Below are 13,300 nucleotides of genomic sequence, written 5' to 3'. Positions count from 1 at the left end.
GTAAGTATTCAATAAATGTTGATGATGGTGATGGTGATGATAGTGATGGTGATGGTGATGATGGTGGTGATGGTGGTGATATGGTGATGGTGGTGATGGTAGTGATGGTGGTGATATGGTGATGGTGGTGATGGTGGTGATGGTAATAGTGGTGATAGTGATGGTGGTGATGGTGATATTGATGGTAATGGTGATGGAGATTATGGTGATATTGATAGTGATGGTGATGATGGAGATGGCAATGGTGGTGATGATGACAGAATTTTAGTGCTATAACATGGCCACAAGGCACTGGGCTGTGTGTATATCTGCTAGTTAATTAACAGGAGAAAAATGGCAAGATCCCTGCTCCCCTTTTCAAAGGCTCCAGAGAGGCTGGCTAAGACTTGAAACCAGCCCTTGGAGAGAAGACTTCCCGTTCCTGCAGCTGTGGCATTTCTTGGCCCCACTGACAGCTGTCTGGCGGCAGGAGCTGTCATTTTTAATCGCTATTAGCTTCACATTACCTAACAGCTTTGGCTCTGATATGTTATGTTCCTGCTGCAGGTCGGGGCCTCCAGCTCAGCCCAAATGAGCCATTGGAGGAGCCAGTGTTAAAACAGGGGGCCCAGAAACTACGGCTCTCCTCCAAAATGCAAGGGTGCCTTGCAACTCTTGGAAGACCTTAAGTCAACGAAAGGTGTTCAGATAAAAGTAAGGAAAGGAAAAGGAGCAATAATTAAGAAACCTCTAGCCCCCAGCAGATAGCATTAAAATAATGAGAAACCATGCAAAAGAAACAGTAATAAGAAAGAAAATGGTGGGGTAAACAGTAACTTGGATAATAAGCACAACTACTGTTGGATAGGAGAGGCGCCTGATGGAAAATGGTACAAATTACCAGGAAAAATGTCATTTTCCCCTTAAGCTCTGGATCTGAACAGGTTGCTTATTGTGTTGCACAATTAATAAAATTCTATACTGAAAAGCACTATTTGGTCGAGCTCCCTGACTAGAGTCTTTCTCCACAGGGTTTCCTCTACAATTGCCTGGCGATTTCCCTAAATCCACACTGTACTGTGAATTTTTCAGAATCTTTGAAACTTCGTATTTTTCTGATGTCTCCATATCCCCACAGACAGGGTGTGAGCCTCTGGCCCAGGCAACAGGTGCAGCAGGGTGGGAAGGCAGGTCCTGCCATGATTCCCCTAAGTCCTTCCCACGGTGACCTAGGATCATTCACAACTCTTGCCTGTGTGCTCTACCCTGACCCCCAGCGGAGGCCAGGGGTTCTGGTTCTCTCTCTGCTCCCCTCCTGCTTAGTGGAGACCCCTCCTGGGAGTACACATGGTGGTGTGGCCTGCAATGCAACTATCTTCAGGAACTGGTAGTATAGTAAACCCTCCACGTTCGTCTGCCTCTTCCAGGGTGATTTCCAAGCCTGTGCTGGAGTGACCCTGAAAGGTCCTTGACAACATTCCCATTTACAACACTTCCACTTCATTGCTTCGTAAACTCCTTTATCTCCTCCTTGTAAAGTCTACAGTGCTCTAAGCCTGAGCCACAGCATTTTTGGACTCACATTGTTATGCCCCACTTGTTTTCAGAGCCCATCCATCAGACGGGAGCCTCGGGAGGGGCAGGCCCTGGCTCTCCTGCTCATCTCTCTCCAGTGTAGCGCTTGTCTCATAGTAGGCACCTAATAAGCATTTATTAAATGCACAAATAAGTTCTGTCCCTTCAGCGGGCTTTGAACAATGAGTTAGAACCAGTATATGCTCTTTCCAGGTGAGGCTCAGTGTCATTTTGACCTAAGCACCTCTCAGGACCTCTAGGCTCAGTGGGAGAGGCAGAATGAGTACCCTGCAAATGCACGTTGACGGCTCCCTCTGCTCGCTGCAAGGATGTCTTCAGATGCCTGATGCAGACTGGCAGGTGTAGAGGAAGATGAGGAGCTGCTGCCTGCACCAAGCACCCGAGGGCACTAGGGCACATCGAGAGGTCAAGAGAGTAAGTCTGAATTTCTGTCACTTGGACACACACCCGGTTGCTTGGATGTGATGGGAGTCTCGCTTGCTAACTTGGCAAATTCTCCCCCTGGCAGGAGGGCCCGAGTCTGCCGGTGCCTGCAGTAGCAGAGAGGGCAGAACTCAAGGCATCCTGGTACAGCTGTACCAGAGAGGCAACAGAGGGACTGTGAATTTGTGATGAGGGAGGACCTTGGGCTCGGGGCCTCTTCAGGGTTTCTAAGCCAGAAAGAAGGGAAGTGATGAGGGGCCAGAGCCAGGAGGTGGCATGCACTGCCGTGGGGAGCAGGAGGCCAGCCGGCTACTTTCCTCGCTGCATGAGCAACCCCTGCTCTCCGCTCCAGCACTCCCTGTTAACACCCGGAGGTTCTTGGGCTCAAAGTGGCTTTTTACTGGCAACTTGTCGTAGCCACTGACAAACTGCACAGGACCAATGGGATTCAGACTTTCAGCCTCTGTGGCTTATGTTTAAGGTAGAAAAAAAGGCCTGTGTGCACACATATGCATGCAACCACATTTAATGCTTTTTCTTATTCAAATTGGAGGTGCATCATTGATATGGTGCACTGAGGAGGGCACAGGGCATGGTATCTCATTTAAAATGCATGACCTTGGACTAATCATGAAAAATATCAGACAAACTCAACATGAGAGATGAACTACAAAACACCTGAGCAACACTCTTCCAAAGAGTGAAAGTTGGGCTGGGGGTGTGGCTCAGAGGTAGAGGCCATGTGAATTTGCACAGAGTCTGGGATCTATTCCCAGCAACACACATGCACTCACGGGCAGGAACACATGCCGATGAACAAGTACACACGTGTGCACATATAGTCAAGGTCATGAAAAACAAGCAAAGAAGAGTGAACAACTGGCACAGGTTGGACAGATCGGAGGGACTAAGGGAGACGGAACAAAGTGTGGGATGCTGGCCCAGAGAAGAAAGGGCATTGTTGGAAAAAATTCCCCAAATTAGTTAATAGCATTGCATGGGTGTTAATTTTTCTGGTTTCAAGAACTGAACTATGGAAATTTAAAATGTTGACATTAGGGAGATCTGGGTTAAAACAGTATGGAAACTGTATATCCTTTCTTGGCAACTTGTGTCCAAGTGTAAGAGGAGTTTTATATTAAAAAAATGGGAAGGTAGGGTTTTGGTAGAAGCAAGATTCACTTCATAGTGTAATGAGGATGAATGAGAGTATGTATTAAGAACTCTGCATGGTTCTTGGTACTTATTTAGCAAGTAAGAACTATTTCTTGCTATTTAAAATGATTGGAAGTACAGGCATTATGCCTCAGGAGTAAATCAGGTACAGATCTTTAGATTTACCTGCTTGAAGCCGGGGCAGGTAAAGCCACGTGACTCCTCTGCCATTGCTCACTGCATCCCCAGGTATGGTTAGGGAAATGTTAGTTTATACATTGATAATCATGTAATGAGCTGTCCAGGGCTCGAGTCCTTCTAACAGCCTGGCTGGCCTACATGATAAGTCCACTTTCAGGACTGTGATTGTGACATCAGCGTGTCAGGAGTGGAGGTGGCTGAGATGCACTGTCATTTCTTATGTATGATAATTGATCCTAGTTTTCTCTATTTCAATTTTTGCTGACATTGTTCCTTTTACAGCAAATCTATGTAAACATAATGAGTTGATTTAAAGAAATAAGTTAATAACCGGTGGCCCATGAACTCGGCAACGGTAATAAATGTGGTATGTGAAAGATTGAAGTTTGGGAAAGAAGGGCTCAGAAAAGAAGAAAGCTCATGTTCTCCACAACGAAGCAGCTTAAACTGTGTCCATTTCAAAAATATTTATGGGGAAAGGTTTTTAGGGCAGTGGGGTCGATGCTTGCTCCTCACACTCTCAACCAGCTTCGCCCAGAACAGATGGGGAAACAGGAGAAGGCAGATTTATTTTTTAAGCGCTTCAATTTTGTCTCCTGTATGCATCAACAGTTAAATTAAAATATAAATAAGTTCAAAGCCCAATCTCAGGAACGGCGACTGAGTACTGAGGAGCAACTACTCTCAACAGCCACTCAATATTTGTTTCACAAGGATCAATTATATAGCATGGCTAATGCACACTCGGAGCGTGCGCCCAGCCACAGGGCAGGTGGTGAATGCGAAACACACACCGAGAGCCCTTTTAAGCAGCTAAATGCACGCTCCATTACAGATCCATAATGCAGGATGGACGCTCCTCTGGAAATGGATTTAGAGCGAAGAGTTCTTAAATGGCCGGGGTACTTAGCTCTGAAAGGCCAGTAACTGGCTGTGCAGTCGGAGCACACATGGTTTTTAGGATTAATAATACATCGATGTGTGTCAGTGTTAATATACATTTACAGCTCACAGGCCGTGTTCAGCCCATTTGCAGCCACATATAAAAGCACTGCCCTGTCCTTCCTCTCGTTAATGCCTTCACTCCCAGGAAAATTAGATTACGCAAGAAGAGCCATTCGAACGGTACTGAGGTTTGCCTTCCCTGGAAGCCTTGGCTGGTGGGACTTAGCGGTGTAGAGGGTCGCCCCCTGCTCCCTCAGGCCCCTCAGAGCCTGCGCGCGGTGCCTGTAGGAGCTGGAGGCTTGAGTTTTCACTTTGCTGAAGTGTCCCCAAGCCTGTGGACATAGGCCTGCTTTGCCAAAACCCAGGCAGGAGAACTGATCGGTGGCTCCTTACTCTTATCCTTCTGTATCGGATGAGTTGACCAAATCTTTCTCTGTACTGGGGGATAGAGGAGTTGTTTGTAGGTGGTGCCATTTAGGAATGAGTCTCACACATGGGCCACCAGAACGAGAAGAATGAGAAAGTTCCATTTACTGAATAGTTAGCTTTTATCAAGATGGAAATCTCAAATCTGGGCAAGGTAGAGAATATCTGAAAAATTTCCCAGCAAGTATGGTGAAGGTGGGAGAACACAGTCCACAGTCCATTAGAATAGCTAAGCAGGAGGATCTTTTAATGAAGCACAGATAAAAGTGATGAAAAGATTCAAATAGACAAAGAATAATATATATAAATAAGTAAATAATAAAATCCATGCCTTTGACACCTTGCAAGGTGCCTCACTTAGACCTCTGTGTGGATCTTACTGTGTCCTCATGATGAGCTCCTGAATTGACACCCCCCTCTTTCCCAGATGCAAAAACCCAGGTTCAGAAATGTTCAATGACTTGCTCAAGGTCACAGAGATACTCAGCAGAGGAGCTGGGAAGGGGACCCAGGACTGTCTGACTCCCTAGCAAGGGCTCATAACCTGCCTGTCACTGTTTTTCGGGCTGTTTTTCTGAATAGTGGTGGGACAGAAATCAGTGTAGTGGGGGGGATACCTGGTATTAAAAAAATTAAATAGAATAAAATAGAAAAGAAACATAAAGGTATCACTTTAAAAATTTTGTTTGAATTTCTTATTTGTGTTTATCTGGACATACTCGTGTTTGTGTGTGGACATGGACTATGTCAAAGAGCAAGGAGTGCCACTGATCTTGCCTCCGACTAAGCCACTTCAAGGTCGAACTGAAGGTCTCTTGCAAGTTAGGTTTGCAGCCCCTCAATTCCCTGCTTTTGAGAGAATCATTTTCTTTCTTATATTATCTTTCCCCCAAGAATCCCAAGGCCCCAGCCATTCTTTGCTATGCAGTCTAGATAAATTAATAATACAATTTAAAACCGATTCCACCAAGATAAATAGCGCTTCCTAGATTAAGAGTGTAGCTGGCCAGAATGAATGAAATTTACTAACCCTGAGATACTTAATCTTCCATTACATAGAAGTTAATGATTATAAGAAAGGAGTGATGGTAATTCACTTCTGCTTTTACAGGAAATCCGACCATCTCATTTTTAGCAAATCTTTCTTCTCAGCACACCTCAGTGCCAAGGAGAACTGCTGTGTTCCTATAGGTACATTGGCCAAGGGTCATATATCAAAGCCTCCTCTTCACCCAAGGGTTCGGCCTTTGAGCACACATGGGCTTTCGTAACATCCCAGCTGGGATGTTGGCTGGGAAGTCTACTTGGGTGCCCCTTCTGACATCTGAGAAGCTTGAGTACATCTTGTTTTCCAACTACAGTGGGGTAACGGTGGCACATACCTTTAGCGCAGTCTGCTCCTAGAAATCCTGGGAAGCAGTGACACAGGCCAGATACACATTCGCCATTCCCGTGGCAGTTTCGCGGACAGTCCTGCACTGAATCTGAAAAAAGAGAGAGACTGAGCAATTAGCTTCTCTCCTACCTGCTGGTGCAGCCCTTTAATAGGCAGTCATCCGCCATTTTTAAAGACCAGCAATAGGAACCCAGAGAGAACAGGGAATGGTGGGACAGGGACACTGGCTCCGTGCGTGGAAGTCATCGCCATGCCCCATCTGTTTCATCAAAGCAGGTCTGCAGGGCTGGTATCGCTGCGAATTTTGCTTTTGTCAGAAGAGCCCACCAAGAAATCATCCTATCACTGTGAGATGAGGTCTGAAATGTGGTGAATCAGTTTTTAGCTTCTGGAATAGAGGGTGATTTTTCAAGATGAGAGTGGTTATTACTAATGTCAGGTTCCCTGAGTAAAAATATAACCTGCTTTAGGAAGTATAATAAAAAAATCAAAATATAGTCATTAGCTGCATGTGACGTTCTGGTCAATAACGGAGTGCACACAAGATGGTACACATCACATAGCTGGGGTGTGTAGTGGGATCCACCTTCTAAGTGTGAGTAAGAGATGTCGGTGCAATGAACAAATCACCTAATGACCCACTTCTCAGAATATATCCCCATCGTTAAACGGTGCGGGGCTCTACCTACGAATGATACCTCAGAAATGATTTTGGGTTTACATGACAGGCATTGGGTTATACACAAATCCTTTTATGCTTAGCTTTTGGGGTTTTATTTTTTATGAGGTTCAGTTGGTTCACATTTTTCTGGAACCTGCAGAAGCATTTTATTTCATGATTTACTTTTCTATGTGTACTTTCAAGCTATACTTTGCCCTTGATCATTTTAGAGTTTTTTTCATGTTGATTTGGGTCTGCATACACATAGACACATTCTTTTAAGATTATGATTATTATTTTCTTTTTTGCCTTCAATTAAAACAAAACCCATTTCGACTTTTAGGTCCCAAATTACTAAGATGATAAAAGAAAAATACAAGCCACTAGGTCCTAAGTGTGACATTGAACAACCCTGGGAGATTTGGGGACACTGGCGTGGTGACTGGGTATGAAGAACCGTAAAGTCTAATTGTTCCTAATGGAGTCACTGAGAGTGGTAAGGATGTGTTTCCTTTCAGCCTAATTTCCCACTATTCTTGTTCTGGACTGAGAAATCGAACCATGCGACTTTGCCTTCTTTTAATGGTGTTTCTCTTTCCAGCTTTGTTCTTCCAGAACCCGGATGTGGCTTGTTTCTGGCACTCTGAGGAGAACTCAGTGAGTGCATGGGTGGGTTTTTCAGAATCAAGCAAAAGACTAAAAGCTCCATCAATCCAGTTTCCTTGATGTCTAACAATGAATATTCTGGGCTGAAACACTCTTTAAAGGTGGGCCAGGAAACACCTGAGGGGCCACCCATGTGGCTTGTGTGTTTCATGTACTCGTCATTCACTCAAAGAGCATCGGGTGCTTTGGTGGATCTAAAATCGGCCTTTTCATGTGGTGTTGGGGGACAGCTGTCTCTGGGGTGCTCCCATTTCTGAAGGTCTTGGGAGCAGGGACACTGACTTCTGGGCTATTCAGAAATGCCTTTTCAAGGCTGTCTGTGTAGGGCTCAGCCTTGGGGGAGAGGAAGTGTCTCTCTCCAAAGTAAAGGGGGGTTTATTTACCATCAAGCATAATAGAGACAAGGTCTCCCCCAGAGCAAGGTTAGGAAGCAGGCTTATTCTTGAAGTAAGATCTCAGACTTGTCATGGTTCTTGATCTAGGGTTCCACCTATTAACTAAAGACCTACGATGTACCAGAACTGGAGATGCTATGGTGAATGAGACATGGTCTCTGCTCTCAGACCTTTCTAGTATCATAGAGAATACAAGCTAAAAAAAAAAAAAACCCATTGAGTCAAACAAGTAACAATGGTAAGAAATGCTTTGAAGAGAACAGGATATTGGAATGGGGATAAGAGGTAGAAGCCATGGGGACAACTTGGCTATACTGCAGGCCACTGGGACCATGGGGAACAGCCGAAAGTGTTAAACAGAGACAATATCCAGCTTGCATGTTTCGAGGTCCTTGCTGCAGGAGGTACTGAGTGCTTCTCACTGAGCATGTGCGTCTGGGTGTGGTTTGGTGGAAATGGACCCTTCTGAGGCCAGTGCTCTTGGATCTCCAAATTTACATCTGCAGCAACAGAGCACGGAAGGAGGACCCTCCTTGCCACCAAAGTCCCGGGTACAGTACCACAGGCGTGCCATGCTCGCCAATTGTCTGGAAGTCCTTACTTGTGGGCATGGACTTCCATCTCAGCTTAGAGGCCACTCAGCTCCTGGCTGTCCTCCTACCTCACTTTCCTCAGCCTAGGTTTTTGTACTGCTTGTTCCTGTAACTGCCTTTTGACATACTGAGATCCCCAGGGAAAAGACCAGATCTGAATTGCTGAGGTACTCTTAATGCCTGGTATATAGTAGGTGCTGAGGTATTCTTCTGCCTGGTATACAGTAGGTCCTTGTGTGTGCACAAGAGGAAGACAATCCCAAACAAGCAAAAACTGCCGAGGAGTGTATCTATCAGTTAAGTCTCCCAAGGTCTTATACTGAAAGCACTTGGGCAGGTTTTGCAGGAATAAAAGCATCATGTGGTTCTGCTAAAGCATTAAAGAGCCCATCCTGCTTGGGGCCCCTTTGTCCCCTCTGGGCTGTCACTGAGATATTATCTGTTTTCCTGGGTGTCAACTTGGTTCAAGTTGTTGTAAGGAGGAACTGGCAGGAGGCGTGGGCAGGCCCAGGAAGTCAGCACACAGAGCGGGGGGTGCCAGGGCCTGCCTGGCTTCCAGAATGCTGCTGTCGTCCCGAGAGGATGCTCATTTCTGAAGGCAGACGGCTTCTCTGCAGAACACATCACAGACTCCTGAGTTAAAGGTATATTTAGCGTGATCGCTGGTTGACACCCGTCTAACACTTTCCCTTCTGTTTCCCATCGCAGGGCTGCCGCCATCCTGGCTGCTCTTGATGGAGAACGTTCTGATGATAGGTATGCGGGGAAGAGCCTCGAACTAGGTAAAACACTGTTCTTTCCCTGCATTTCAGGCCAATTGCTATCATTGCTCTATCAAGATACCTGCCCGACTATTAGGCCGATTACCTTTGACTCTCCCTATGCTCTAGTGGGCGAGAGAGATCCTCCGGAGAGGGGAGAACTGCTCTTCCCAGCTCTGACAGGCTCAAGGGTAATACCTGGGGCAGGGGCCCTCAGCAGCACTGAGTCTGGTGAAGGGACAGGAGGGCAGAGCCACCTCCAGTTCACCTGGGCCCTGACACTTGCTGTCCAGGGGGAAAGGGACACATTTAACTAGAATTCAAGGCTGGTTAGGGACTGAGAGCACAGCTCTGCAGAGTCTAAATGGGGACTTCACCTCTGACGGGCTACTTGTGACCTCAGGTGAGTCCTAGAAGTCCTCCAGCTTTGGTGTCCTGTCCTGATTGCTGGAAGGGAAGGGGACAGCCATGGCACCTGCTGCACGTGGCTCTCCAGGGCCCAACTGAGCTGATGGGCACCAAACACAGCATGCAGAGGCTGCCAGAGGGCCACACTCCAGTGGCGGTCCTACTAGCCGCTTCGCTGGGTCCTCAGAAATCCAGCAGCACCAGCTGCATGTAGCACGACATGAGCGCTGCTGCAAACATGTCAAGGCTCCCGAGTTTAAACACAAGGTGACACAGGAAGTCATGTCTCATCATGTTCTTAAAGACTTAAAAAAATCTCAACATCTCAAACTAGATCTCAATTTGTTGCTCGTTTCTTCCTTCTGAGTCGCTACAGCTTTGATGCTTCTCCCTCGCCTCAACCTGGAGGAGCTGCTTCTCCAACCGCTTTCGTGATAACTGAGTTATGACATGACTTTAGAGCACGGCCAGGCTTTTTCCTGTAAAGGGACAGATAGTAAGGATGTCGGCTTCGTGGGCCATATGGTCTCTGTTGCAACTACTCAACTCCGCCGCTACAGTGGGAAAGCTGCCACTGACAATATGTAAACAGACGAATGTGGCTGTGTTCCAATAAAACTTTATTTATAAAAGCAGGCAGTGGGCCAGATGGGGCCCCTGGGCTATACTGTGCCAACTCCTACTTCAGAGCATGTGGATAGCCTCAGTAGGGCTGATCTGTCCCTAACAGAGGGAACAAGGATCAGCCTCTACCTATGGTCAACACTAAAATTCTCTGTGATGTTATACAATTCTCAAGTGGCTGCCTCAATTTCAGGTTGGATTATGCAGATCTTTCAAGAATCATAAAACCCCTTGGAAAAATCCATGGGGCTGATAGAGAAGCTCTTAAAATGCAGTCAGTATAAAAAACAGCTGTATAACATATCGTTTTAAAATAAAATGGTGGCTTGCTTTGCCAGATGAGGTGGTACACACCTGTTAGGTCCAGCTACTCAGAAGACTGAGGCAGAAGGATCACAAGTTTGAGGTCAGCCTCAGAAACATAGCAATCCCCTGTCTTGAAATAAAAAATACAAAGGACTAGGGATGTAGCTCAGTGGTAGAGCACCCCAGACTCCATCCCCAGTAAGGCAAAAATAACAACCCCTACACCCTCACCCCTGGCAGGGCTTGCATTCACTGACCTCCAACTCTATGCCAGCCCCTGCCTTTCCTGAATGTGGCCACCACCTTTCCACAGATGAAGACACCTAGACTCAGGGAGCTCAGCCACTTGCCCAGTTAGAGGTGGGATTTAGTCCTGCAGTTGTGAGATCTTTCCTTATGAAATCACTCCATCTAAGCTTCTCCAAGAAGCTTGAGAGCCATGTTTAAAAGTTACGATGATGCAGAAAGGCAGTGGATGAGACCCAGGGACCCATCCATTACCATAGCCTGGGGCCTTGAGGGGCTGAGTTAGCTTTTCAAACCTCAGTTCATTCTTCTGTGAAACGGGCCTAACAATTTGCCATGATTCACACAGTTTCTACCCAGGATCAATGATCCTGATCAGAAAGAAGATTAAAACCCAATAACAAAATAACCGAAATGAAAATATCCGCAACTTCTCTGAATAGAATTGGTAATTCGCAATTGAACTTTGTGAATTTGTGAGCTAAAGTCCTTAGGACTTATGTGCATAAAGAAGAGGAAATTTAGAATAAAATCCTGTCTTTTCTCTTGATAGCTAATAAAAAGCGGGGCTAAAACACACCAAACATGACAAGAGCTTAATTAAAGTGAGGATTTTTCAACTGTTGGCATTTTAAGGACTTCTCTGCTGGCCCTATGGATTTTTCCAAGGGGCTCCATGATTCTTGAAAGATCTGTGTAATTAAGATTTGCCTACTAGGGAATAAAGACATTTTTTTTAAAGTCTATATTCTTTCTCTGATTTAGTTTTAAGTTTTTAAAACTCTTTTTATTTGGGGGCATTCTCAGTTTCTAAGAGAAGTTCTGAGCTGATGTGAATGGTGACTGTTTATTGCCTCTACTCTGGGCTTAGAGACGTATGCACATCTCCATTTTCCGTAATCCTGATGACAGCCCTCTGGGGTGGGCGCCAGTGTGCGCTCTGCTTTACCTGAGGGGAAACACAGGCTTACTCCTTGCACTGATTTGCCTAGGTTGTGTGGATGTCTTTGACCCAGGACCTCTGACCAAACTCTTAACCCCACCCCTGGCCCCTTTGGCATGGTTTCAGCAGCGCGTGTGTCTCATCAGAGCTTGGTTAGGGGACAATGTCATGAATGTCATATGAACATCACATTATGATCCTGATGGGGGTTCCAGTGAGACCTCACTACATGGGGACTCTGGGAAGCCGCGTCTTCCGCGGAGAAGCCATCCATCCCTTTGTGCACTGCATCCCAGAGACCCGCACCTACCTAAGACCACTGTGTTGAAGGAGACCATCTCCTTGTCTTTGCCGTCATTGTAGAAGGCCAGGTGCCACAGGCCCACGTCCAGGTACTGCACAAACACAGCTTCGTTTTGGACCAGGGTCTGAATGCTCCGGCGCTCTCTGGGTGACTCCACGACGCTCCACTTCTCCTTCCCGTCCAGTCGCTCCATGAAGTCATACTGCGGAGGAGAGGAAGCGCCCGGGGTGAATGGTGGTGCAGACCCGTCCCATGACCCGCATCTCCCCTCCCACCCATTCCTTGGCTGAGATATCCTTTTTAGTAAGTTTCATTATGAGTTCATACAGTAAAACAAGCCACACAATTTGTAACAGTAATAACAGCCCCTGTTTATTATGCTTACGGTGACTGTGGCTTGTTTTATGACCATGGCTGAAATCTATGGCCTGTAGCTTGGAAATACATAAAACTTCAATGTTTTCTTTTCTTTCTTTCTTTTTTTCACTTTTTTGGGTGTGTGTTTGTTTATGTGTCTGTGAGATATGGGTTGTTGCTCCAGACCCCACTGGGATGCTATATAATTCATAGTTTATGCCAAGTAAAACTTTTCTATAGTTCTCCAAATTCTGAATTCCAAGTGCATCTTGTTCCCCAGGAGTTTCAGATAAGGAATTATACACCCGTTACCAGCTACTCTTTGGTGATCATTTACAGGGAGAAGACAGAACAGTAAAGTGACTGGGAATGAGGACCCTGAAGCCAGACTGCCTGGGAGAAATTTTGGCTGGGACATTAGTTTTAGCTGTCGGTGCCTCAGTTTCTCCATTTACAAAACTGTGAAAATAATAGTATCTATGTACAGGGTTGTGAGAATTGATATAACACTTAGAACAGTGTCTGGCACACACAAAAACCCCCACAAAATATATGTTAGTCATCATCACTATAATCATTTTTTTTTCAATTCTTACAGAAACCCTACCTTGGTTCTATTTATATCCATGTGTATGTAGATATAAACTTTTGTGTAGAGCTGGGGATTGAACCCAGGGCTTTGCACATGCCAAGCAAGTGCTGTACCACTGAGCTACATCCCCAGCCTGTATCCATATTTTATAACTAAGAAAACTGAATCTCAGAAGTCAAGCAACTGGTCACATAGTCACAAGACTTGGACAGAGATCTGTTTGACTGTAATATCCATGCCCCGATAGCGCCTAGATATACCAGAGATTAAATGTGGAAACCAGGTTCGGAGCTGGATGTGATCAAGTGAGAGACAGAGTGGTC

The 13,300-nt window shown here is 45.9% G+C and overlaps 1 protein-coding gene across 15 annotated transcripts in view; it reads right to left on the bottom strand.

Annotated features, from left to right (window-relative positions):
• Tenm2 (teneurin transmembrane protein 2) overlaps positions 1-13,300 on the bottom strand; it is a 1,244,871-nt gene that overhangs the window by 135,579 nt on the left and 1,095,992 nt on the right. For all 15 annotated transcript variants that reach the window (XM_058571810.1, XM_058571809.1, XM_058571811.1 and 12 more), the window contains 2 exons: positions 12,035-12,230; positions 6,108-6,209 (listed from right to left, as the gene is read on the bottom strand). In XM_058571810.1, the coding sequence (XP_058427793.1) occupies positions 6,108-6,209; positions 12,035-12,230 (298 nt within the window). The remainder of the gene's footprint in view (positions 1-6,107; positions 6,210-12,034; positions 12,231-13,300) is intronic.

This window comes from Marmota monax, unplaced genomic scaffold (genome assembly GCF_021218885.2).
Source record: "Marmota monax isolate L192 unplaced genomic scaffold, Marmota_monax_Labrador192_F-V1.1 WCK01_AAM20220418_F8-fsc00084, whole genome shotgun sequence".
Lineage (NCBI taxonomy): Eukaryota > Metazoa > Chordata > Mammalia > Rodentia > Sciuridae > Marmota > Marmota monax.
The sequence above is the reverse complement of the archived record's forward strand: the minus strand, read 5'-3'. Positions and strand labels throughout refer to the sequence as shown.